This window comes from Triticum urartu, chromosome 4A (assembly GCF_056163025.1).
Source record: "Triticum urartu cultivar PI428250 chromosome 4A, HENAU_Tu73, whole genome shotgun sequence".
Lineage (NCBI taxonomy): Eukaryota > Viridiplantae > Streptophyta > Magnoliopsida > Poales > Poaceae > Triticum > Triticum urartu.
Window position 1 is genome coordinate 519,960,102 of NC_141876.1, and position 24,772 is coordinate 519,984,873.

The 24,772-nt window shown below is 43.9% G+C and overlaps 1 protein-coding gene across 1 annotated transcript; it reads right to left on the reverse strand.

Moving 5' to 3' along the window:
• Nucleotides 1–18,714: 18,714 nt before the first annotated feature.
• Nucleotides 18,715–22,529, reverse strand: LOC125554830 (uncharacterized). Its single transcript, XM_048718231.2, has 9 exons — nucleotides 22,311–22,529; nucleotides 21,583–21,657; nucleotides 21,262–21,351; nucleotides 20,557–20,599; nucleotides 20,300–20,406; nucleotides 19,915–20,010; nucleotides 19,123–19,334; nucleotides 18,963–19,032; nucleotides 18,715–18,831 (listed from the first exon to the last, which is right to left on the reverse strand). Exons 1-9 carry the CDS (start codon nucleotides 22,497–22,499, stop codon nucleotides 18,715–18,717), a joined length of 999 nt encoding a protein of 332 aa, XP_048574188.1. The 5' UTR covers nucleotides 22,500–22,529.
• Between the last annotated feature and the right edge of the window lie 2,243 nt (nucleotides 22,530–24,772).

Here is a 24,772-nt window from a genome sequence, read left to right on the forward strand (position 1 = left end):
ATGAAATCTGGCAAATGGATAAACAAAACTGCATTCCTTAATGGATTTATTAAAGAAGAGTTGTATATGATGCAACCAGAAGGTTTTGTCAATCCTAAAGGTGCTAACAAAATATGCAAGCTCCAGCGATCCATCTATGGACTGGTGCAAGCATCTCGGAGATGGAATATACGCTTTGATAAGTTGATCAAAGCATATAGTTTTATACAGACTTGCGATGAAGACTGTATTTACAAGAAAGTGAGTGGGAGCACTACAGCATTTCTGATAAGTATATGTGAATGACATATTGTTGATCGGAAATAATGTAGAATTATTCTGTAAAGCATAAAGGAGTGTTTGAAAGGAGTTTTTCAAAAGAAAGACTTCGGTGAAGCTGCTTACATATTGAGCTTCAAGATCTATAGAGATAGATCAAGACGCTTGATAAGTTTTTTCAATGAGTACATACCTTGACAAGATTTTGAAGTAGTTCAACAATGGAGCAGTCAAAGAAAAGGTTCTTGCCTGTATTACAAGGTGTGAAGTTGAGTAAGACTCAAAGCCCGACCACGGCAGAAGATAGAAAGAGAATGAAAGTCATTCCCTATGCCTCAGTCATAGGTTCTATAAAGTATGCCATGCTGTGTACCTGATCTATTGTATACCCTGCACTGATTTGGCAAGGGAGTACAATAGTGATCTAGGAGTAGATCACTGGACAACGGTCAAGATTATCCTTAGTAGAATAAGGAAATATTTCTCGATTATGGCGGTGACAAAAGGTTCATCGTAAAAAGTTACGTCGATGCAAGTTTTGACACGGATCTGGATGACTCTAAGTCTCGATCTAGATACATATTGAAAGTGGGAGCAATTAGCTAGAGTAGCTCCGTGCAGAGCATTGTAGACATAGAAAATTGCAAAATACATAACGGATCTGAATGTGAAAGACCGTTGACTAAGATTCTCTCACAAGCAAAACATGATCACACCTTAGTACTCTTTGGGTGTTAATCACATAGCGATGTGAACTAGATTACCGAATCTAGTAAACCCTTTGGGTGTTGGTCACATGACGATGTGAACTATAGGTGTTAATCACATGATGATGTGAACTATCGATGTTAATCACATGGTGATGTGATCTAGATTATTGACTCTAGTGCAAGTGGGAGACTGAAGGAAATATGCCCTAGAGGCAATAATAAAGTTATTATTTATTTCCTTATAATCATGATAAATTTTTATTATTCATGCTAGAATTGTATTAACCGGAAACATAATACATGTGTGAATACATAGACAAACTTAGTGTCACTAGTATGCCTCTACTTGACTAGCTCGTTAATCAAAGATGGTTATGTTTCCTAACCATGAACAAAGTGTTGTTATTTGATTAACGAGGTCACATCATTAGTTGAATGATCTGATTGACATGACCCATTCCATTAGCTTAGCACCCGATCGTTTAGTATGTTGCTATTGCTTTCTTCATGACATAGACATGTTCCTATGACTATGAGATTATGCAACTCCCGTTTGCCGGAGGAACACTTTGTGTGCTACCAAACGTCACAACGTAACTGGGTGATTATAAAGGAGCATTACAGGTGTCTCCAAAGGTAGATGTTGGGTTGGCGTATTTCGAGATTAGGATTTGTCACTCCGATTGTCGGAGAGGTATCTCTGGGCCCTCTCGGTAATGCACATCACATAAGCCTTGCAAGCATTGCAACTAATGAGGTAGTTGCGAGATGATGTATTACAGAACGAGTAAAGAGACTTGCCGGTAACGAGATTGAACTAGGTATTGGAATACCGACGATCGAATCTCGGGCAAGTAACATACCGATGACAAAGGGAACAACGTATGTTGTTATGCGGTCTGACCGATAAAGATCTTCGTAGAATATGTAGGAGCCAATATGGGCATCCAGGTCCCGCTATTGGTTATTGACCGGAGACGTGTCTCGGTCATGTCTACATTGTTCTCGAACCCGTAGGGTCCGCACGCTTAAGGTTACGATGACAGTTATATTATGAGTTTACATGTTTTGATGTACCGAAGGAGTTCGGAGTCCCGGATGAGATCGGGGACATGACGAGGAGTCTCGAAATGGTCGAGATGTAAAGATTCATATATTGGATGATATGGTTAGGCCAAGGGGTTAAGCCCATGAGGCTTTAGGTCGGTGCAAAAGGAGTTTTGCATAGGCCAGGGGGCCAAATGCCGGAGAACCTGGCGTCTGGCCCTGGGCCAGACGCCGAGGCCCATGGCGTCTGGGCCAGACGCCAAGGATTGTGGCGTTTGGTCCTGGAGTTCGAGTGGGACTCTTGCCTTTCGGGCAAAACCGACTTTGAGGAGGCTTTTGCTCCAAGTTTCGACCCCGGGGCTCAACATATAGATAGAGGGGCGGGGCTAGCACCAAAGAGACAACAAGTTGATCCACGTGATCTATTCCTTAGCCGTGTGCGGTGCCCCCAGCCACCATATTCCTTGAGAATACTATAGCGGAGTTTAGGCGAAGCCCTGCTGCTGTAGTACATCAAGATCGTCACCACGCCGTCGTGGTGACGGAACCCATCCCCGACACTTTGCTGGATCGGAGTCCGGGGATCGTCATCGAGCTGAACGTGTGCTCGAACTCGGAGGTGCCGTAGTTTCGGTGCTTGATTGGTCGGATCGGGAAGACGTACGACTACTTACTCTACGTTGCGTCAACGCTTCCGCAGTCGGTCTGCGTGGGTACATAGACAGCACTCTCCCCTCTCGTTGCTATGCATCACATGATCTTGCGTGAGCGTAGGAAATTTTTTGAAATTACTACGAAACCCAACACTAATGCCCTTATAAGATCATCAAGAGTATACCCAATAGCAGCATGGTGCATCTTCAGAGTTTTCAATAATCTCTCTTCCTCATGCTCTGAAAGGTTAGCACTAATAATAACAGGATATATCTTTTTCTCATCAAGATAAGCATATTTAAGAGTATCAGGCAATGGTTTAAGCTCAAACACGGGATCACCCTTGGGTGGAGGAGGATCCCTAGGATTTCAATAGGCAAATTGTATTTTAGAATAGGTTCCTGTTTAAAGAATGCTTCATCTATTTCCCTTCTTTCATTCATAAACATATCATTTTCATGGTCTAGCAAATATTGTTCTAAAGGATCACTAGGAGGTACGGCAATAGAGGCAATACCAATAATTTCATCCTTACTAGGTAATTCTTCTTCACGGTGTTTTCTACTAAATTTAGAGAAATTAAATTCATGAGACATATCATCTAAACTGATAGTAACAACATCCTTTTTGCAATCTATCTTAGCATTAACAGTGTTCAAGAAGGGTCTACCAAATATAATGGGACAAAAGCTATCTTGTGGGGAACCAAGAACAAGAAAATCAACAGGATATTTAGTTTTCCCACACAAGACTTCAACATCTCTAACAATTCCCATTGGTGAAATAGTATCTCTATTGGCAAGTTTAATTGTGACATCAATATCTTCTATCTCAGCAGGTGCAATATCATGCATAATTTCTTTGTATAAGTCGTAAGCCATGATAACAATGATCTCCTATTTGAACAAAAATAACAGCCATACCTACCACAGGTCTGTTTTTATCTTTTGCACAAGGTTTAGCAATTCTAGCAGTCTCATCAAGGAAATGAATAACATGCCCATCAATATTATCAGCCAAAAGATCTTTAACAATAGCAATATTAGGTTCAACTTTAACTTGTTCAGGAGGTGTATATGTTCTAATATTGCTTTTACGAACCACAGTTGAAGTTTTAGCATGATCCTTTATCCTAACATGGAAAGGTGGTTTCTCAACATAAGAAGTAGGAACAATAGGATCATTATAAGTGATAGTCCTTTCTTCAACTTTAGTAGGTGAAGCTACTTTTACTTCTATGGGAGGATGATATTTAAACCACTTCTCCTTGGTGAGATCAACATAAGTAGCAAAAGATTCACAGAAAGAAGCTACTATCTCAGAGTCAAGTCCATATTTAGTGCTAAATTTACGGAAAACATCGGTATCCATAAAAGATTTAACACAATCAAACTTAGGTGTCATACCTGGCTCCTTACCTTCGTCGAGGTCCCGATCTTCAGAGTTCCATTTAATTATTTCCAGTAAATCCCATTTGAATTCAATAGTCTTCGTCATAAAAGAGCCAACACAAGAAGTATCGAGCATGGTGCGATTGTTATCAGAAAGCCGAGCATATAAATTTTGAATAATCATCTCTCTTGAGAGCTCATGATTGGGGCATGAATATAACATTGATTTAAGCCTCCCCCAATCTTGAGCGATGCTTTCTCCTTCGTGAGGACAAAAATTATATATATAATTGCGATCGCGATGAACAAGATGCATAGGATAAAACTTCTGATGAAATTCCAATTTCAATCGTTTGTAGTTCCATGACCCCGTATCATCACATAGCCTATACCATGTCAATGCATCTTCCTTCAAAGATAAAGGGAAGACCTTCTTCTTAACAACATCTCCGGGTACACCTGCAAGCTTAAATAAACCACAAACTTCATCCACATATATTAGGTGCTCATCAGGATGCGTTGTTCCGTCTCCTGCAAAAGGATTAGCTAGCAGTTTTTCTATCATACCCGAAGGAATTTCAAAGAAGACATTTTCATTTTCAGTAGGTTCAGTAGGTTGAGGAGCAACTCTTTGCTCTACTAGTCGGGGTGAAGATACCCCGAACAAGCCCCTCGAAGGATTACTTTTCATGGTAACAAGTGACAGTAAATTTCAGCACACTATATAAATTTTCCTTACCAAATTCCACCTACCAAAGGCGCTTCACTCCCCGGCAACGGCGCCAGAAAAGAGTCTTGATGACCCACAAGTATAGGGGATCTATCATAGTCCTTTCGATAAGTAAGAGTGTCGAACCCAACGAGGAGCAGAAGGAAATGATAAGCGGTTTCCAGCAAGGTATTATCTGCAAGTACTGAAATAAGTGGTAACAGATAGTTTTGTGATAGGATAATTTGTAACGAGCAACAAGTAACAAAAGTAAATAAAGTGCAGCAAGGTGGCCCAATCCTTTTTGTAGCAAAGGACAAGCCTGGACAAACTCTTATATAGAGAAAAGCGCTCCCGAGGACACATGGGAATATCGTCAAGCTAGTTTTAAACACGTTCATATGATTCGCGTTCGGTACTTTGATAATTTGGTATGTGGGTGGACCGGTGCTTGGGTACTGTCCTTACTTGGACAAGCATCCCACTTATGATTAACCTCTATTGCAAGCATCCGCAACTAGAACAAAAGTATTAAGGTAAACCTAGCCATAGCATGAAACATATGGATCCAAATCAGCCCCTTACGAAGCAACGCATAAACTAGGGTTTAAGCTTCTGTCACTCTAGCAACCCATCATCTACTTATTACTTCTCAATGCCTTCCTCTAGGCCCAAATAATGGTGAAGTGTTATGTAGTCGACGTTCACATAACACCACTAGAGGAGAGACAACATACATCTCATCAAAATATCGAACGAATACCAAATTCACATGACTACTAATAGCAAGACTTCTCCCATGTCCTCGGGAACAAACATAACTACTCACAAAGCATAATCATGTTCATAATCAGAGGGGTATTAATATGCATATAGGATCTGAACATATGATCTTCCATCAAATAAACCAACTAGCATCAACTACAAGGAGTAATTAACACTACTAGCAACCAACTAGTACCAATCCCGGACTTGGAGACAAGAATTGGATACAATAGATGAACTAGGGTTTTGAGAGGAGATGGTGCTGGTGAAGATGTTGATGAAGATTGCCCTCTCCCGATGAGAGGAGCGTTGGTGATGATGATGGCGATGATTTCCCCCTCCCAGAGGGAAGTTTCCCCAGCAGAACAGCTCCGCCAGAGCCCTAGATTGGTTCCGCCAAGGTTCCGCCTCGTGGTGGCGGAGTCTCGTCTGGAAAGATGGCTTATGATTTTTTTCCTCGTCGAAATACTTCATATAGCAGAAGATGGAAATCAGAGGGCCACCAGAGGGCCCACGAGGTAGGGGCGCGCCCAGGGGGGTAGGGTGCGCCCCCCACCCTCGTGGGCAGGGTGTGGCCCCCTGGTGAACTTCTTGCACTCAGTATTTTTTATATATTTTGAAAATGTCTTCCGTGAAGTTTCAGGACTTTTGGAGCTGTGCAGAATAGGTCTCTAATATTTTCTCCTTTTCCAGACCAGAATCCCAGCTGCCGGCATTCTCCCTCTTTATGTAAACCTTGTAAAATAAGAGAGAATAGGCGTAAGTATTGTGACATAATTTGTAATAACAGCCCATAATGCAATAAATATCAATATAAAAGCATGATGCAAAATGGATATATCACCGCCGTAACCCTGGCCATCCCAACTTTGATGCGTCCCACCTCCACGTCCCAACGCCCGCGCTTTGGCCGCCAGCAGCTGCGTCGGCTCGTCCGGGTGCCGCGCATTCACCCAACCAGCAGTAGGAGCGCCCCGGCCGACACCAGCTACGGGTGGTGGCGGAACAACAGGTGGCGACTGTCGCGCCACAGGATGAGGAGCGCCGCGGCCTGCCCCAGCGGCAGTCGTCGGACCCTGCTTGGCGGGCGGCGGTTGCCTCGTGAGGGGCGGATGTGCACCACGGCCGGCCCCAGTGGCGAGAGGCGGGCCTCCACGTCCGGCCATCATGCCGGCGACGGAGATACTAGTTGCTCTCCCCGCTTCGAGCGATGGAAACCCGGGCGAACGAGAAACCCTAGCCGAAACAAGGCGAGTCGAGGAGGGCCTCATTGTCTCATGCATGTACGTAGAACCGGGCAACCTGGCTTGGGATTCTGACTAGGCCACATGCCCCAAGTTCAGAGAGCCCACGACTGGTGTCAGCTCCGATTCCACATCGAGGCCCAGCAACGAGTTCAAATGCGCCTTCCTCGCCGCTCGAATCACGCTAGCCGACGTTGCCACCGGCGATCGCTGCGGTGCCGGCCTCGATGGCTGCCCATTCTTGCCTTTCTTCTTTCTAGTGACTAACGTCCAAGACTCCGAAATAAAATCAGACAATGTAATGGGTGCACGAGATACCTTAGGGATCGGACCGATCCAAGGTTTAACAATTTTCTTCAAAGCCGGAGCTTTGGATCGAGGACGATCAGTTGAATGTGTAAATTCAGGCGATCTCTCCAGTCCCAGAGTAAAAACCGCCAAAGGATTCTTCTTGGCATGCTCGATCTCACCCTCATCTTCTTCATCGCTCTCGATTAGAACCCAGAAACGTCCTCCCGGTCGATCCTGCCTTGTGGTGTTCATTTTGTTCGTCAGATCAACCAAGTCCACCGTCGTGATCTCATCAACCTGCACACACTTGCCAACAACAACAAAATAGTTATCCAACTTAAATCGAAACCCTACCTCGATCTGATCTCCGTCGGGGAGGTAGTCTCCGTCCAACACGTCATTTTCCAAATCTATCAGGGCCATCCACCGAGAGGATGGAGTGAACCGGAGCCGCCCCACGATCCAATGATCGGGATCTGTCGCATTAGCCAAATGAACTTGCCACTGCCGCCACTTCGGCAGCCCTCCCGTGATCTCACCATCCAACTTGCCGCCGAGATCCACTCCCGCCGCTGCCACTAGATCCGCCCCTCCCCCAGACGACGACGTCGCACGAGTGGGAGATTGCGCCGAGGGCAAATCCGCTTCTTCAGACTCTCGCGAAGATCCGGTACCCGCGTCGAGGTCGGCCTCATCGGCGCCGGCCGTGGTGGCGGTGGCCACAACAGGCACCCGCGTGTCCTCGGGTGGCCTCATGGCGTCCCAACTGGTGAGGGCTGGTCACAAAATGGGGGAGAATTTCACTTCCCGGGCCTCTCTCTCAGTTGCTATGTATTTATAGTGGTATGAATCAGTATAGCAGAATGATATGGGACTACCAAACATAAACATCCACGCTTACTTGAGTGGGGAATCCTATTTGGCTCTTTATAGTGTTTTTGCAAACCAGCGCCTGAAGCACGCGGTAGTTGGGCTCGGCCCATCTTTTTCATCTTTTTCTCCTTTTAGAACGCAAAAAACAAGCCGCGATAGTATGGTTTGAACCGGCGACCTTGCTACTCCCTCTATAAACTAATATAAGAGCGTCTAGATAATCTAAAAGCTTTTATATTAGTTTACAGAGGGAGTAGTATATACACAGTGCACTAACCACCCAACCACCTCAACTGCTCTGTTTATAGGGCTTTTCTTTTCTTTTCTTTTCTTCTTTTGTTTATCTTTTTCCTTTCCTTTTCTTTTTTTGGAACGGGTTTTTGATGTTGTTTTTTATTTTCTTGGAATGGTTTTGTTCGGTTTGCTTTTTCTTTTCCTTTTCATTTTTTCTCTTTTTCATTTTTCTTTTTGCTGAATGGCGATTTTGTTTCAAATTTATGGACATATAAAAAATCCATGCTATTTAAAATTCGTGAATTTTTTTAGAACATTGATTAATTTTTCAAGAAAATGACTTTTTCAAATTTCCAAAAAAACATTTTTCAATTTTGTGAACTTCTTTCCTAATTTGTGAACTTTTTTCAAAATTGATGAACTTTTTATAAACAAATGGACTTTTTCCAAAATCGATGAACTTTTTTAAAAATTGGTGAACTTTTTCCAAATTTGTGAACCTTTTCAAATAGATGATTTTTTTTCAATTTTGTGAACTTTTTCCTAATTTGTGAAATGTTTTTAGAAATCGATGATTTTTTCTGAAATTGATGAACTTTTTATAAAACCAATGAACTTTTCTTAAATTTGTGAACTTTTTCAAAATTGATGGACCTTGTTTCATAATCGATGAACTTCTTTTTACTAATGGGCGAAGTTTTTCTATAAAATCTGTAAACCTTTTTTTATTCCAGAAATTTTTCATAAGTATTAAAAAACCAGCCGGTTCTTTCTACCCGATCAACAGCACACAAGAAACTAAACCGCATAGCATGGGGCGTGCCTGAACGAACGAGGAGGGGAGCAACTGTCAGAGCTTGTTGGGCCGGCCCATGACAGGGGCTACATGAGCACCAGGATCCCGAACTGGCACCTGAAGCGCTAATAACGGGGAGTAAGTAGCTGAGGAGCGCTCGTCCGCAGCCTCCCAAGGGTTACTTGGGGTGGACTGCACGCTCTCAGCCGCGATGTGCTGCGCTCTGGACGCTCCTTTCGAATTTAATTATTTATTTTTCAGCACTTGTTTTCGGTTTTTGAGATGGGTTCTTTCTGTTGTTTTGGCTTTTTAGGTTTTCACCGGTCTTTATTAGCTTTTTGACCAATAACAAATGTTTGAAAATTTTGCGTGAAAAAACGTGTTTATCTTTGCTTTCGCGAGAGGCATGGTTGTGCTTCTCCGAAACGAAAAAACGTGTTTTTTTGGCTTCCACGAAAGGCACGGTTTTGCTTTCGCGAGAAACATGGTTTTTGCTTACGCGAGAGCTCACAAAAGAAAAAAAAAACGTATATTTTTTCTTCCGGGAGAAGCACCGTTTTGCTTTCGCAAGAGGCACGACCGTGCCTCTCAGAAACGAAAAAACGTGTTTTTCCCTTTCGCGGTTGGCATGGTTTTGCTTTCGCGAGAGACACGATCGTGCCTCTTGAAAATAAAAAAATATATGTTTTTTTTTTCTTTCGTGAGAGGCTCGGTATTTTTCTGGATGATTTCGAGAGAAAAAAATTTGTCAAACCTATCAATATGGAATCTAATTTTAAAAATCTCGACGCGAGAAATCCAATGATGAAAACAGTATAAAATTTGAACGCATGATTTAAGAGATAAAACGTTTTAAATAAAAAAATCTAAAAAAACTCACAGATTGTGACAAGTGATGCACATGCAGTGTGTCACTTGTTACAATCTGAAGAGGCACGGAGTGACCTTTGAAATAAGTACTCCTCGATCAGTGATTTTGCTGATTAGGAGGGCCCTAGTTGAATTTGATCACCCCAGCACTACCTATTTTTCTCACGTGACTCACGGCTTAACAAAGGCCTAGCAGCAGGGCATCTATTTCGGTAAGCCCAGTGGTGCAGTTGTTTTAAGCCCAGCGGATGTTCTATATATAGTTTTTCTCTCTTGCAAACCACATAATAGGCCCAGTTTTTCTCTCTTACATATTTTCACTGCATATTTTACACGTTATTTTAGCTACAGTATGTAACTGTTACTCAAAAAAGCTACAATATGTAACTTACGATTACGAGGCCTTATTTCTTAATATTTTTTTTCTTATCGTTGCGTAATCTACGGGTGATCAAGCCTGATTTGGTTTAGTTTAAGAAAAGGGGGGAGACCCCCGGCCTCTGCATCTGGACGATGCATGCAGCCATTTAGACAACAGTAAGACTAAAGTCATACAACAGTAAGACTAAAGTCACCATCTAGACAACATCTGTCGCTACTCCTAACCAGTTGATGAAGGGCCTTGATAGTCTGGGCCTAATACCAAACAGACCTCGCATCCAAACCTAATATCTAAGACCTAAGGTCCCAACCAGGGCGCCTGCCAGATATGGGGTACCCACCAGTCCGGCGCACTCCTCAACCAGGACGCCTGTCGGGTATGAGGCCGCCGCAGCCACCTGCCACCAATCCATCTTCAGTGTTGTACTGCTACATCTACCTTGCCCGGTCTCGCTGTTGTCAACGCCACCATGGCGCCAGACAGCTCCACCGTCCTGCGCTCGTCCATGCAGCCGCATCCGTCGTCGATATGCAGCTGCACCATGCCACCAAAACTCGTCGTCATCTATGCGGTAGATACAACGCCGCACCACCTGGCAACCTCCACACCGTCGCCACTGCTGGAGGTACTCGGAGCCCACCATCCACAGCATCTCTCCCCCGAACAGAAGGTCCTCCCAAGATGGCGCCTCCATGGAGGATACGACGCACAGGACGCCGCCGCCGCCCAATCCAGACTGAATTTTGGACTTTTGTCCGGGAGAGGTTTGGAGGTGGATAGGAGAGACCTCGGCTTCGCCTCCACGGAGGGTAACTGCGTCGAGTGACGTCTGAAGGAAATATGCCCTAGAGGCAATAATAATGTTATTATTTTATTTCCTTATATCATGATAAATGTTTATTATTCATGCTAGAATTGTATTATCCGAAAACATAATACTTGTGTGAATACATAGACAAACTAAAACGTCACTAGTATGCCTCTACTTGACTAGCTTGTTAATCAAAGATGGTTATGTTTCCTAACCATAGACATGTGTTGTCATTTGATTAACGGGGTCACATTATTAGGAGAATGATGTGATTGACATGACCCATTCCATTAGCTTAGCACCCGATCGTTTAGTATGTTGCTATTGCTTTCTTCATGACTTATACATGTTCCTATGACTATGAGATTATGCAACTCCCGTTTGCCGGAGGAACACTTTGTGTGCTACCAAACGTCACAACGTAACTGGGTGATTATAAAGGAGCTCTACAGGTGTCTCCAAAGGTAAATGTTGGGTTGGCGTATTTCGAGATTAGGATTTGTCACTCCGATTGTCGGAGAGGTATCTCTGGGCCCTCTCGGTAATGCACATCACATAAGCCTTGCAAGCATTGCAACTAATGAGTTAGTTGCGAGATGATGTATTATGAAACGAGTAAAGAGACTTGCCGGTAACGAGATTGAACTAGGTATTGAGATACCGACGATCGAATCCCAGGCAAGTAACATACCGATGACAAAGGGAACAACGTATGTTGTTATGCGGTCTGACCGATAAAGATCTTCGTAGAATATGTGGGAGCCAATATGAGCATCCAGGTTCACTATTGGTTATTGACCGGAGACATGTCTCGGTCATGTCTACATTGTTCTCGAACCCGTAGGGTCCGCACGCTTAAGGTTTCGATGACAGTTATATTATGAGTTTATGAGTTTTGATGTACCGAAGTTAGTTCAGAGTTCCGGATGTGATCACGGACATGACGAGGAGTCTCGAAATGGTCGAGACATAAAGATTGATATATTGGACGGCTATATTCGGACACCGGAAGTGTTCCGGGTGATTTCGGAGAAAACCGGAGTGCTGGAGGGTTACCGGAACCCCCCCCCCGGGAGAAGTAATGGGCCATATGGGCCTTAGTGGAGAGAGAGAGGAGCATCCAGGGTGGGCCGCGCGCCTCCTCCCCCTGGTCCGAATTGGACTAGGAGAGGTGGGGCGGCGCCCCCCCTTCCTTCTCCCTCCCCCCTTCCTTTCCCCCTCCTAGTAGGAGTAGGAAAGAGGGGAGTCCTACTCCTACTAGGAGGAGGACTCCTCCTCCTTGCCGCGCCATAGGGCCGGCCGGCCTCCTCCCCTTGCTCCTTTATATACGGGGGCAGGGGGCACCCCTAGACACACAAGTTGATCCACGTGGCCCCCTTCCACCATAATCCTCAATAATATTGTAGCGGTGCTTAGGCGAAGCCCTGCGACGGTAGAACATCAAGATCGTCACCACGTCGTCGTGCTGACGGAACTCTTCCCCGACACTTTGTTGGATCGAAGTCCGGGGATCGTCATCGAGCTGAACGTGTGCTAAAACTCGGAGGTGCCGTAGTTTCGGTGCTTGATCGGTCAGGCCGTGAAGACGTACGACTACATCAACCGCGTTGTCATAACGCTTCCACTGTCGGTCTACAAGGGTACGTAGATCACACTCTCCCCTCTTGTTGCTATGCATCACCATGATCTTGTGTGTGCGTAGTAAATTTTTTGAAATTACTACGTTCCCTAACAGTGGCATCCGAGCCTAGGTTTTATGTGTTGATATTATATGCACGAGTAGAACACAAGTGAGTTGTGGGCGATATAAGTCATACTGCTTACCAGCATGTCATACTTTGGTTCGGCGGTATTGTTGGACGAAGCGGCCCGGACCGACATTACGCGTACACTTACGCGAGACCGGTTCTCCCGACGTGCTTTGCACAAAGGTGGCTAGCGGGTGTCAGTTTCTCCAACTTTAGTTGAACCGAGTGTGGCTACGCCCGGTCCTTGAGAAGGTTAAAACAGCACCAACTTGACAAACTATCGTTGTGGTTTTGATGCGTAGGTAAGATTGGTTCTTACTTAAGCCCGTAGCAGCCACGTAAAACTTGCAACAACAAAGTAGAGAACGTCTAACTTGTTTTTGCAGGGCATGTTGTGATGTGATATGGTCAAGACATGATGCTAAATTTTATTGTATGAGATGATCATGTTTTGTAACCGAGTTATCGGCAACTGGCAGGAGCCATATGGTTGTCGCTTTATTGTATGCAATGCAACTGCGCTGTAATGCTTTACTTTATCACTAAGCGGTAGCGATAGTCGTGGAAGCATAAGATTGGCGAGACAACAACGATGCTACGATGGTGATCAAGTGTCGCGTCGGTGACGATGGTGATCATGACGGTGCTTCGAAGATGGAGATCACAAGAACAAGATGATGATGGCCATATCATATCACTTATATTGATTGCATGTGATGTTTATCTTTTATGCATCTTATCTTGCTTTGATTGACGGTAGCATTTTAAGATGATCTCTCACTAATTATCAAGAAGTGTTCTCCCTGAGTATGCACTGTTGCGAAAGTTCTTCGTGCTGAGACACCACGTGATGATCGGGTGTGATAGGCTCTACGTTCAAATACAACGGGTGCAAAACAGTTGCACACGCGGAATACTCAGGTTATACTTAACGAGCCAAGCATATACAGATATGGCCTCGGAATACGGAGACCGAAAGGTCGAGCGTGAATCATATAGTAGATATGATCAACATAGTGATGTTCACCAATGAAACTACTCCATCTCACGTGATGATCGGACATGGTTTAGTTGATTTGGATCACGTAATCACTTAGAGGATTAGAGGGATGTCTATCTAAATGGGAGTTCTTTAGTAATATGATTAATTGAACCTAAATTTATCATGAACTTAGTACCTGATAGTATCTTGCTTGTTTATGTTTGGTTGTAGATAGATGGCCCGTGTTGTTGTTCCGTTGAATTTTAATGCGTTCCTTGAGAAAGCAAAGTTGAAAGATGATGGTAGCAATTACACGGACTGGGTCCGTAACTTGAGGATTATCCTCATTGCTGCACAGAAGAATTACGTCCTGGAAGCACCGCTGGGTGCCAGGCCTGCTGCTGGAGCAACACCAGATGTTATGAACGTCTGGCAGAGCAAAGCTGATGACTACTTGATAGTTCAGTGTGCCATGCTTTACGGCTTAGAATCGGGACTTCAACGACGTTTTGAACGTCATGGAGCATATGAGATATTCCAGGAGTTGAAGTTAATATTTCAAGCAAATGTCCGGATTAAGAGATATGAAGTCTCCAATAAGTTCTATAGCTGCAAGATGGAGGAGAACAGTTCTGTCAGTGAGCATATACTCAAAATGTCTGGGTATAATAATTACTTGATTCAATTGGGAGTTAATCTTCCAGATGATTGCGTCATTGACAGAATTCTTCAATCACTGCCACCTAGCTACAAGAGCTTCGTGATGAACTATAATATGCAAGGGATGAATAAGACTATTCCTGAGCTCTTCGCAATGCTGATAGCTGCGGAGGTAGAAATCAAGAAGGAGCATCAAGTGTTGATGGTCAACAAGACCACTAGTTTCAAGAAAAAGGGCAAAGGGAAGAAGAAGGGGAACTTCAAAAAGAACAGCAAGCAAGTTGCTGCTCAAGAGAAGAAACCCAAACCTGGACCTAAGCCTGAAACTGAGTGCTTCTACTGCAAGCAGACTGGTCACTGGAAGCGGAACTGCCCCAAGTATTTGGCGGATAAGAAGGATGGCAAGGTGAACAAAGGTATATGTGATATACATGTTATTGATGTGTACCTTACTAATGCTCGCAGTAGCACCTAGGTATTTGATACTGATCCTGTTGCTAACATTTGCAACTCGAAACAGGGACTACCGATTAAGCGAAGATTGGCTAAGGACGAGGTGACGATGCGCGTGGGAAATGGTTCCAAAGTCGATGTGATCGCGGTCGGCACGCTACCTCTACATCTACCTTCGGGATTAGTATTAGACCTAAATAATTGTTATTTGGTGCCAGCGTTGAGCATGAACATTATATCTGGATCTTGTTTGATGCGAGACGGTTATTCATTTAAATCAGAGAATAATGGTTGTTCTATTTATATGAGTAATATCTTTTATGGTCATGCACCCTTAAAGAGTGGTCTATTCTTATTAAATCTCGATAGTAGTGACACACATATTCATAATGTTGAAGCCAAAAGATGCAGAGTTGATAATGATAGTGCAACTTATTTGTGGCACTGCCGTTTGGGTCATATCGGTGTAAAGCGCATGAAGAAACTCCATACTGATGGACTTTTGGAACCACTTGATTATGAATCGCTTGGTACTTGCGAACCGTGCCTTATGGGTAAGATGACAAAAACACCGTTCTCCGCATTCGCCCGGCGCTCCTATCGACCCCGCTGTCCCACGCCAGCCAAGACGAAAAGGATGGGGAGAAGCCTCGCCGCCGGTCAGGCTTCGCCCGGCGGTGCTGCGGACGGCGGCGAGGAGGGAGAGGGGCGGAGGAGGTGCGAGACGCGGCGGCTAGGGTTTCCCCCTGGGTCGCCCGCAGGGGCAACACGAGGGGGCGACCTCTGAAACCGCGAAGTTTTCCCCTCTTAACATGAGGGGGCGAGGGGGCGCCTGCCTCCTCTTGAAAGGGCTATTTTTTTCCTTTTTTTTGAACACTTGTTTTTTTCAATTGTCTGGTTGCCTCCGTCCTTGGGATTTGTCAAAATTAATGCAGACGCGGCTGTCGCACGTGATGGTAGTTATAGAGCAGCAGCGGTGGCATGTAGAGATCACTCTGGATTTTTTTCTGGGAGCTTCTTCGGTCACACTCAAATTTGTTTCAGAACCAACAACACTTGAAGCCTTGGATGTTTGTGAAGGACGGGCAATTGCAGAAGATCTTTACGTTCATAAAATTCATATTGTGACGGACTGCAGAACGGTGGTGAATGACATCAAGGAGGATTCGTCGTCGGAGTATGGTGCCATAGTACGTGAAATAATAGAACGATCTAGGGGTTTTACTGTCTGTAATATTATTCATTGGTTTAGGAGCTCAATTTTGAAATGTGAAGGATAGGAGTCAATCCTATGAAGAAATAGGAATCCGTTTCTATGAACCAAAGAGCTCTACAGAAAAAATTCCTATAAAAATCATATCCTATAAAATTCATCCAAACTAAAGTAGGCCTTAATAGAAATGGTGCGAGGAGAACATTCCCCGCCAGCCTTGGAGCACCCTCACGCCACCTCACACCACAATGTTACGGTGTGGCCCATTTGATTGACCTAGCTGCGACCGGAGGTCAATCATCCATGTGTCGGCATCAGGAAGCACGCTGCAGGCTAGATCTTGACTGTCCCTTCCCCCAAGCTCGCTCCCCGCGGTATGTGCTCTCCTTCGGTATGCTCCCACACCAGTGGAAGACCAGTCTCCCATTGCCCCATGCCAAAAGGAGCTGACTGACTTGGTGGACACCGCTCGTCTCCCACCAGCGGCCAGCGGGTCATGCACCGCCACGAGGCGTGAGTGGCCACGCTCGAATGCTCTGACGGGCCGTTCACATGGTGAGACAGGGAGCGCCAGCCGCAATCCCTCTGACCGCATGCGCTCGGAGGATCTTCCTAGCCTCCTGGATGACAGGAGGAGAGGCAAGGATGCGTGCATCACCATCGAGCGTCGCAGGCACAACCGCAGCATGGACAAAGATCTTTTATGAATGAGTATTCATCCACCAACAGTTGAAGATCCGCTTGGACAAACGAGCGACGGAAAGGGGGAGGCCAAGATAACACACCGAGAACTCCTTCATCAGGCACACAACATATCGCGGCGTCTTCGAAAGTTCACCACGTCGCAACGAATGAGAGATGCCGATCTCTTAGCCAGGTTACAGTGTAAGCAAGAGGCATCCTCGAACACCCCCTGAGACGCCCTGCCATCGTAGCCTCGTGCACATCCGGCCGAGTCAGCAGCATGTCACGACCCCGGATCAAGTCGTAACAAATCGATACAGATCAATGGATACAAGTGCTCCCTGTGTATGAATTAATTCATCAAACTAGGATTCACCAAGTGGATAAAATTGAGATAAAAGAATCAAGGATGGAAAGCGCACATAATTTTGGGTAGAGTAGCCAGAGGAGATACTTGTATGGAGACGAGGGAAGGAAGAGGAGGCGAGGAAGAAGAAGACTTGAAATTTGTTATGTTATGTTCGATCCTCTCCCTACTTGTCTCTTGTGTGTTTTATCCTTCGTACACAAAGACTATTGACTGGGCCGGGCCCGGGTGCAGCAGCCCATAACGCAAGTGCAGCCCGGGTAATCACCACATCATCAGCATAGTCAGAGAGCCCGTGCCTATGGGTGTAATTAAGTGTGCAGGATGCTGGCTCATTCGTGATTACGGCTCTCGATTCTAACCTAGCCGCCGCTGCCGCCATAGCTTCGGCCCCCTTCTCTTCTCTGTCCGACGGCCTCGTTGACAGAAAGAGGAGTGGGGCCCTGTCCATCCGTCTCATTTTTTGTTAGGTTTTTTCTTTTCCGGCGATATTGATGACGTGGTGGCGACGATGGCGTGTTGAAATAAGGTTTCTTCGGGCTTTCCCTACTTTGACGACGTTTGATCTGGTGTCGACAAAGAGTCTGTGGGAGTTTATGTCCTTAGATCTGTTGGTTCCCTTCAGATCTTGAGAGGTCGTGTGTCTTTCGAGGAGAACTTATGGTTGACTATTGGTGTGGCGACTTCGACATCTTCTTCTGTGTTTTTTTGGCTTGGCCCGGTTTCTCCAACCCTCTGTGCTGATGGTGATGGATTGCAAGCCTGCTCTGCGTGGGTTATGCTCCAGTCGATGTCGTTTCAACGATTTCTAGATCTCGTCTCAAGGGTCGAGTGGCTATTGCGGTCTTCAAGCCTGGTATGGCGAGGGCATTCGCAGGTGTCGCCTTTCTTCGCTGTTTGTTCAGTGCAATTTTCAATCTCCGGCGGATGACCTACAATCAAAGGAAGAAGAAGACTAGTATGATTTTTAATATATTTTTATTCTGTACTGGTCGTTCTACATCCAGTTGGCCTTTGCTTTCCTCGATATTAGTCAAATTTAAGATGCCCCTTAGATGTCTTTATTAAAAAAAAAAGAGCCTGTGCCTAATACCTCAAGGCGGCACCTCTTCCACCTTCCTGAACAAGGCCGCCAGAACATCCGTAACCACTACGAACATGAGGGGAGACATGGGATCCCCTTGACGTAGCCCAGGGGCATGCCAGAATTGATCCCCTGGTGAGCCATTAATCAACACTCGCGTGCTTGCCGTAGAAAGATGCAGAGCAAGCCGAGCGATCCACTTGGGGCTAAAACAGCGGCAGCGAAGAAGTTTCAGAAGGAACGAGCGATTGTACCTTCATTTCTAGGGACTAAACTTCTAATGTTCATGAAAACGTAATGCTGCCTAAATTAGATATACATGCCTTGCTCAGAATTGAAGGGCCCCACGTAGATAAAAGGGACGAGCATTGGAGCATGACCAAGTCCTCTTTCTTTTCTTCTTAAAAATGTCGATCTGACATGGCAAAAAACCTACTTTCAACTCACAGAATATACAAGGTATCATTACCGTGAATTGCAACAACTAGCTAAATTGTTAAAATCCCCATCATGTGATCCAGGCCTGGCTGAGGAGCTCCTCCCACGACTCCCACTTTCACATTATGCAGCAGTTGCTGGAGGCAGCGCCTTGTTGCAAGGTCATCCTGTGTTTTTCACAACATATATTTTTTAAATTTTAGCAGTCAATAAATATATATATTTGATGGCAACTCCAGACTTGTCATTTTTGTGATGATAATGGAAAGGTAATGACCAACGGGTTGACATGACTCACGACAAGGTACATCTCGACCATCCCATCTTTCAACACGTCAGGGAGGATGATTTGCAATGCAGCGCATGCCCTGCGCATGATTGGCAAAGGATAAAATTGGTGCATGTGAATCAAAGATAGACGCAGAATCATCATGTAACACACAGATGGAAGCACGAACCTGGCATCAGCTGATAACCCGTGAAAACACCGGATAACGTGCTTGACCAACTTTGCGGGATCACGCTGAACAGAGGCCACAGCAAGCAGACGCTCAGAATTTACCATCTGCGCTAAAACCTGGACCACAGCAAGCAGACGCTCAGCGTTGGTGCAGATGTAACACAATCCAAGATCATCAGAGATAATCCTTTGGACAATGAAGATAGCCACCTGCGTATAAACTTCACTAAATCAGTGTAACTGAAGTTGACGGCGGTGCTTGTTTAGAAGTATAACCTTGTTGCCTAGAATTCAACTTCGAATTCCACCTAGAAAGCCTGAACAAATCTTAAGTTCATGTTCAACTTGTGTGGTTTATACAGTGAGACATGTCACAGGAAAGTTGGCATATTTACATTTCGACAACGTTATAAATCGTCAGGTTCAAGTGGTAACTGATAAAACCTTATGATCGTCAGATACTGAAATTAGCAGCAAGAATAGTTGCTGGATTACCAAATAACTTCTTTTGAGGCCTCTTACGATAATCCATCCATTGGGTTTATTAACTGTAAGGTGGTGTTAGGATCCCACTAGAACAAGCCTGTTTTCTGACAAGATACTATGGATAATGTACGGTCTAGCTTACATTCTGGACCTGACCAAAACGTGAACTGATGGTAGTGTAATATTCCATATACCCTTCAGACAAAAAACATTAAAGAAGTTTCACCTTTGCTAGTGCTAGATCTATAGAGCGATCAGAAAATGAGGATTGTTGTAGGTGAGGACTGAGATGCTAGGTACATACGGTTTTTGACAGCTCATGGCCGTTCTCCATGCAAAACAGGCATGGAGGAATTATTTCAGTTCTCAGTAGAAACTCGACAACTCCAGGATCATTGGTCTGCATGTATCACAAGGTAAATCAGTTAGATTTCACTTGCATAGTAGCTAGTATTGATGAACACATGCAGATACAATCATCACCTTCTCTTATAATCAAGTTATAAGATTAGTTATGTTTTCGTTCCACATAAGGAAGCCCCATCTTTATAGTTCCAATAGCCAAGTTTGGAATAATAACAACATGAATATCCATTGACGCGGTATTACAGAATTAGTACTCTTATCCAGAGTTGGATATACATTATAATGAATTTACTAATTCATGTAAACTTCCATATGTAGGTTACCTTAACAAGAGCGCCTATAACACCCAAGCTGGCAAGCCGCAAGTGCTCAAGAGGTCTTGTGTTGGTTTTCGTAATCATGAAGGGATACATGAAGATTGGAATATTGGCTGGAAAAAAAGAACGAAGAAGAGAGTAAGTGAATAGCCAGCAAGAATAATATAGAAAAAAACATTACAAATAGTTGGGGTGTGGGTTGGAGGCAGTGCACTTCCAGAGTGTAGGACAACTTTGATAAGCTAAAGGATGTGCTTGTTTACCGTTCAAGAAAAGCATCCTTGTCTTGGGGTGTGATGCAATACACTGCAAAAGGATTTAAAATGACAAAAAATAAAACTTAGACACATCAACGACAGCATCAACTTAACCAGCTTAAAGGGATCAATCCTCAGAGCGGATTTTCTGATTTTGGGTTCATATGAACCCAATATGATAATTTAGGGAAGAAACATAGCATGACTTTCAGAAAATTGTGAAAAAGAGCCAAGCATGTAGAGAATAGATCACACACATAAATCTTGTTAAGCAAATGATATTCTGCGAGCCAAGGAAAAAATCGCAGAATTTTCTATATGTGTGTTAAAAGTAAGTCCAGATCATAAATGATTTTAAATTTTACTGAATTTTACATATGTGTGTTTTTGCTTGTTCTCTACATGGATCGGTTTTTATAAAGAATTTAGGAACTTAGAGATTTAATTGATCGTGAACTTCTAGTTATTTGGCTCATATATGAGCCAAGATGAGTGGCTGCATGCATGATGCATCTCCCAAATGCAGAGGCCGGGGTCATCCTCCTTTTCCAAAAAAAAATGAGCCAAGATAAGAATATCGTTTCTTAGGTTAGAACCTTATAAACAGAACGGACTTCCCGGTTCTGCTTTTTCTTAGTATGCAAGACAACAACAAAACTTTCTTCTTTATCCTGAACCTCTCTTATCTTAAAAAAATAAATCAAAATGTACCTGAAAGAGAGCAAGTGCGTCGCAGGCTCGGTTTGATGCACCTGGTGATAAAGTTGGAGGATCAAGTGCAGGATAGATCGGCACGATTTCCTGCATTTGTTTCCAGATTGCCAAAATATAGCAAGTTAGAAAGCTCAGTTGAAACCTCGGCAAATTTGAAGGACATAACAGAAGAAATAAAGTACACACACATTTTCAGGAACAGATCATCAATTCATAAAAAAACATTAAGAATAAGTAGGCTCAAAGCTTCTCATTCTTTTTTATTCTTAATTTAAGCATGCCATAAACATAGAGGACAAATGAATTAAAAACATATACCTGAAGTAGAGCAGCAATAGTACCAAACGAGTGCCACAACAGTGGGGCCAACGCATCTTGAAAAATCTCCTTTTTCTGGAAAAAGTTAATGGAAGGTTTACTTATAAGAAATAGTATTGCCTCGCAAAATGCATTAGTTGTTAATGACTGAGCATGCAATTAATCTGCAAGTTCTTAGTTCAGCATAAATTTTTAGGGGAAAGTTGAGCATAATTGTTCTGAATTAGCTACAAAAGAGCCGTTGATAAACTACTTGTTAGTAAGTTATAAGTTTTATAAAACTAGCTCATCAAAACAACCGTATTGGCGATGAATGCATAAATTGATTTTCATACCCTAGCAACTCTACATCTATATAAGTGTAGACACAGTATAAAGTTGACATTGTGCTTGAGCTAATCTATAAGCAAATAGATTTGTTCCCGTAACGATGCCCTTGCGCATAGTGCTGCTAACATGCTGATCAAATTGATTATATATATACAACAATAGCTAGCAGGCGCTAAGGCCTTGTACAATTAATGCCAGGTGCTTAAAAAAATAAATCAGATTTTTTTGAAGCATCAGTGTCTATTTTTAGAGAAGAGACGTCTAATTATGCATCTGCCCTGTACAAATAAGTATCAATGCTTAAGAAAAATCTGATTTATTTCTCAAAGTATCTTTCTTAAACACCTTTGCATTGTACAAGGCCTAAAATCCTAGAAAGACAGTGCACGTGACGGAACCTTAGAGATGACCAATAGGGCGTGCTCGCGCAGCGCAGGGTCGCAGAGGTCGAGCACCAGCTGCTCCGCCGACTCCAGGTCCCTGCCATTGCCTTCCTGCACGACGGCAGCGCCGCCGGCGATCGGCGAGGGAGACGCCCTGATGGAGGGGGGTACGGCGAGGGAATGCTGCAGATTCGCCGTCGCCATCGCGAACGCACCAACTGCAACCGGCACTGCACGAGAGCGGCGAAACAGCGATCGGCCCAGCCTTCAGCAATGACCTCGATCGCTTTTTTTTTTGTGACGAACGATTGCTTGCACGAGAATAGGAGTTGGAATTGGATGGAATGACCCAAACGGATTAGGATGGATTTATTTGCTGAAAGCACGGGGACGGTAATTCGGATCTCTTCTCCAGTCAAACCTTTGAGACAATATTTATCAAAACAAAAATGTTATTAATCTAAAAGAAAATGTTATTGGGAATGTCACAAATCTCGCTGCCCCGCGTGAATGCCTCATTGACCGTCTGATGCGTCGCACCAATCTTGGCGCAGAGAAGAGGTGACACGTCAGCTCTGAAACTCGTTCGTAGAACACAAAAGCAGCTCTCAGTCCTATCGAAACATACCTGCCCATTGCATTGGCTAGTGCCTCAAGTCTCCACCCGGGAGGCTTGTATTGGATCTTAGTTTCTCCTCTCTTTTTTTCTTTTTACTAGATGGCAAAAATATACAACTTTTAGTTTTAGATACATGGCAAAAAAATTAAAAATATACATGAAAAATTTATAATTTTTGAACTTCTCAAATGGCAAAAAAAAAATTGTAATGTTCATGTGTCTAGTTGCTTTGTACCCATGGCCAGTTTTAGATAAATTTTCTCTTGATCCTATGGCAAATTAATAACATTGTTGTCTCCCAAACATGTTAATTTTAAGTCTTTTTGTAATGCTCTCATGGAAATGTTATCACTTATTCATGGCGATTTAGGAAATCTTTTTCTACTTTTTCACATGACAAATTTATTTTTAATAACATGTCAATTTTTTTATCATGGCAATTTCCTGTGTGTGATTTTTATGCTTTTGGAAACAAAAATATAAAGCATGGAAAATTCCTCGTATGTCTTTTTTTAACTATAATATGCAATGCCATGTATGATCCTCCTTGTCCGCTGTACTGTTTTGTTGGTTTCTTCTTTTTTACCATGACCTTTTTTGCCATGTAGGTATTTTAAATTTAAGAATTTTTAGCATGTGCTTTTTATAAACAGTTTGCATCTTTTTCGAATAGGGTCAGATCTATTATAAAAATTCATCAGAAGTATAAAATGCCTAAAACTTAATAAAAAATGCATCGACATTTTAAGGCCACCAAACAACCACTAATACCGACATAACGAGCCACCGACGCGCCGCTATGGCGCCTCCTACCGTAGCCGGCTTGACCTTGTCGATAACAGCCGGAAAGTCTTCGTGCACGTGTCCCTAAGGACCAGCGCCCTCGAGGCGTAGTCATTGTCGTTGAACTCTTACATAGATCTGAAGCACCAGACATCAAATCTCATCACATGACGAGAAACTCCAACCTCGCCACCCAAAGAAAACGGCAGGAATCTACAACATAGCTCCACGAACTACATCCAAATGGATGAACTTGAGGGGCGTCGAAGCCCGGAAGACAAAACTCGAAGAAGGATGCCGCCATGATCAAAGACGCGGCGGCAACGGCTCTTTGAAGATGAAATAAGATTCTCCATGTCTAGCCGCCTGTCCCGGTGGTGCTTCTATCGTCATTAGAGGACGTGTGAAGGTGTGCTTCCGGTGGATCTTGCGCGATTCGGTATTTGTCTTCGGGTGATCTACTTCGATCCAGTCTTCACTCGTGTGCGTTCGTGTATCTACAGATTGAATCATACTAATCTACGCTTCTCCTTATCGGCAACAACAATTACTTTTATGGTGTGTTGGTATTTTGAGACCTTAACATAACAACTTCCCGACTGGCAACTACAACAAGATTTTTCCCGGCTTCAGTGAGGGAGGAGCGACGACAACAACGCGTCTTTGGCTTGATCCAATGGTTGTAGTTGTCGTTAGGTGGTTTACAGACATGAATGTAATTTTTATTGCTTCTTATGTTCTTTGAACTATGGTTTTTTATGAACAGACGGAAAGTAAAAAAAATAGTGTCCACACCGGGAGAAAAAAGGACAAGTGTGACAAAAAAAAGAGAAAAACATGGTGTTGTATTTGCAATTTTCACGGTGCCGCCGCTTCCGCCTCACCGGAGCGGGGGTTCTCGCGCGCGGCCGCGGGCTCCTGGCCGCTCGGCGCCCGTCGCTCATCTACGGCCTAGCAGGTAAGGCACCTCCTCCCATGCCGGTAGAGATCTGCTTCAGCACTTGCATATTTGATATGTATTCGTGCGTATTCCAAAAAAAAAATTCGATCTGTTCGTGTGACAGTTTGTATTTCG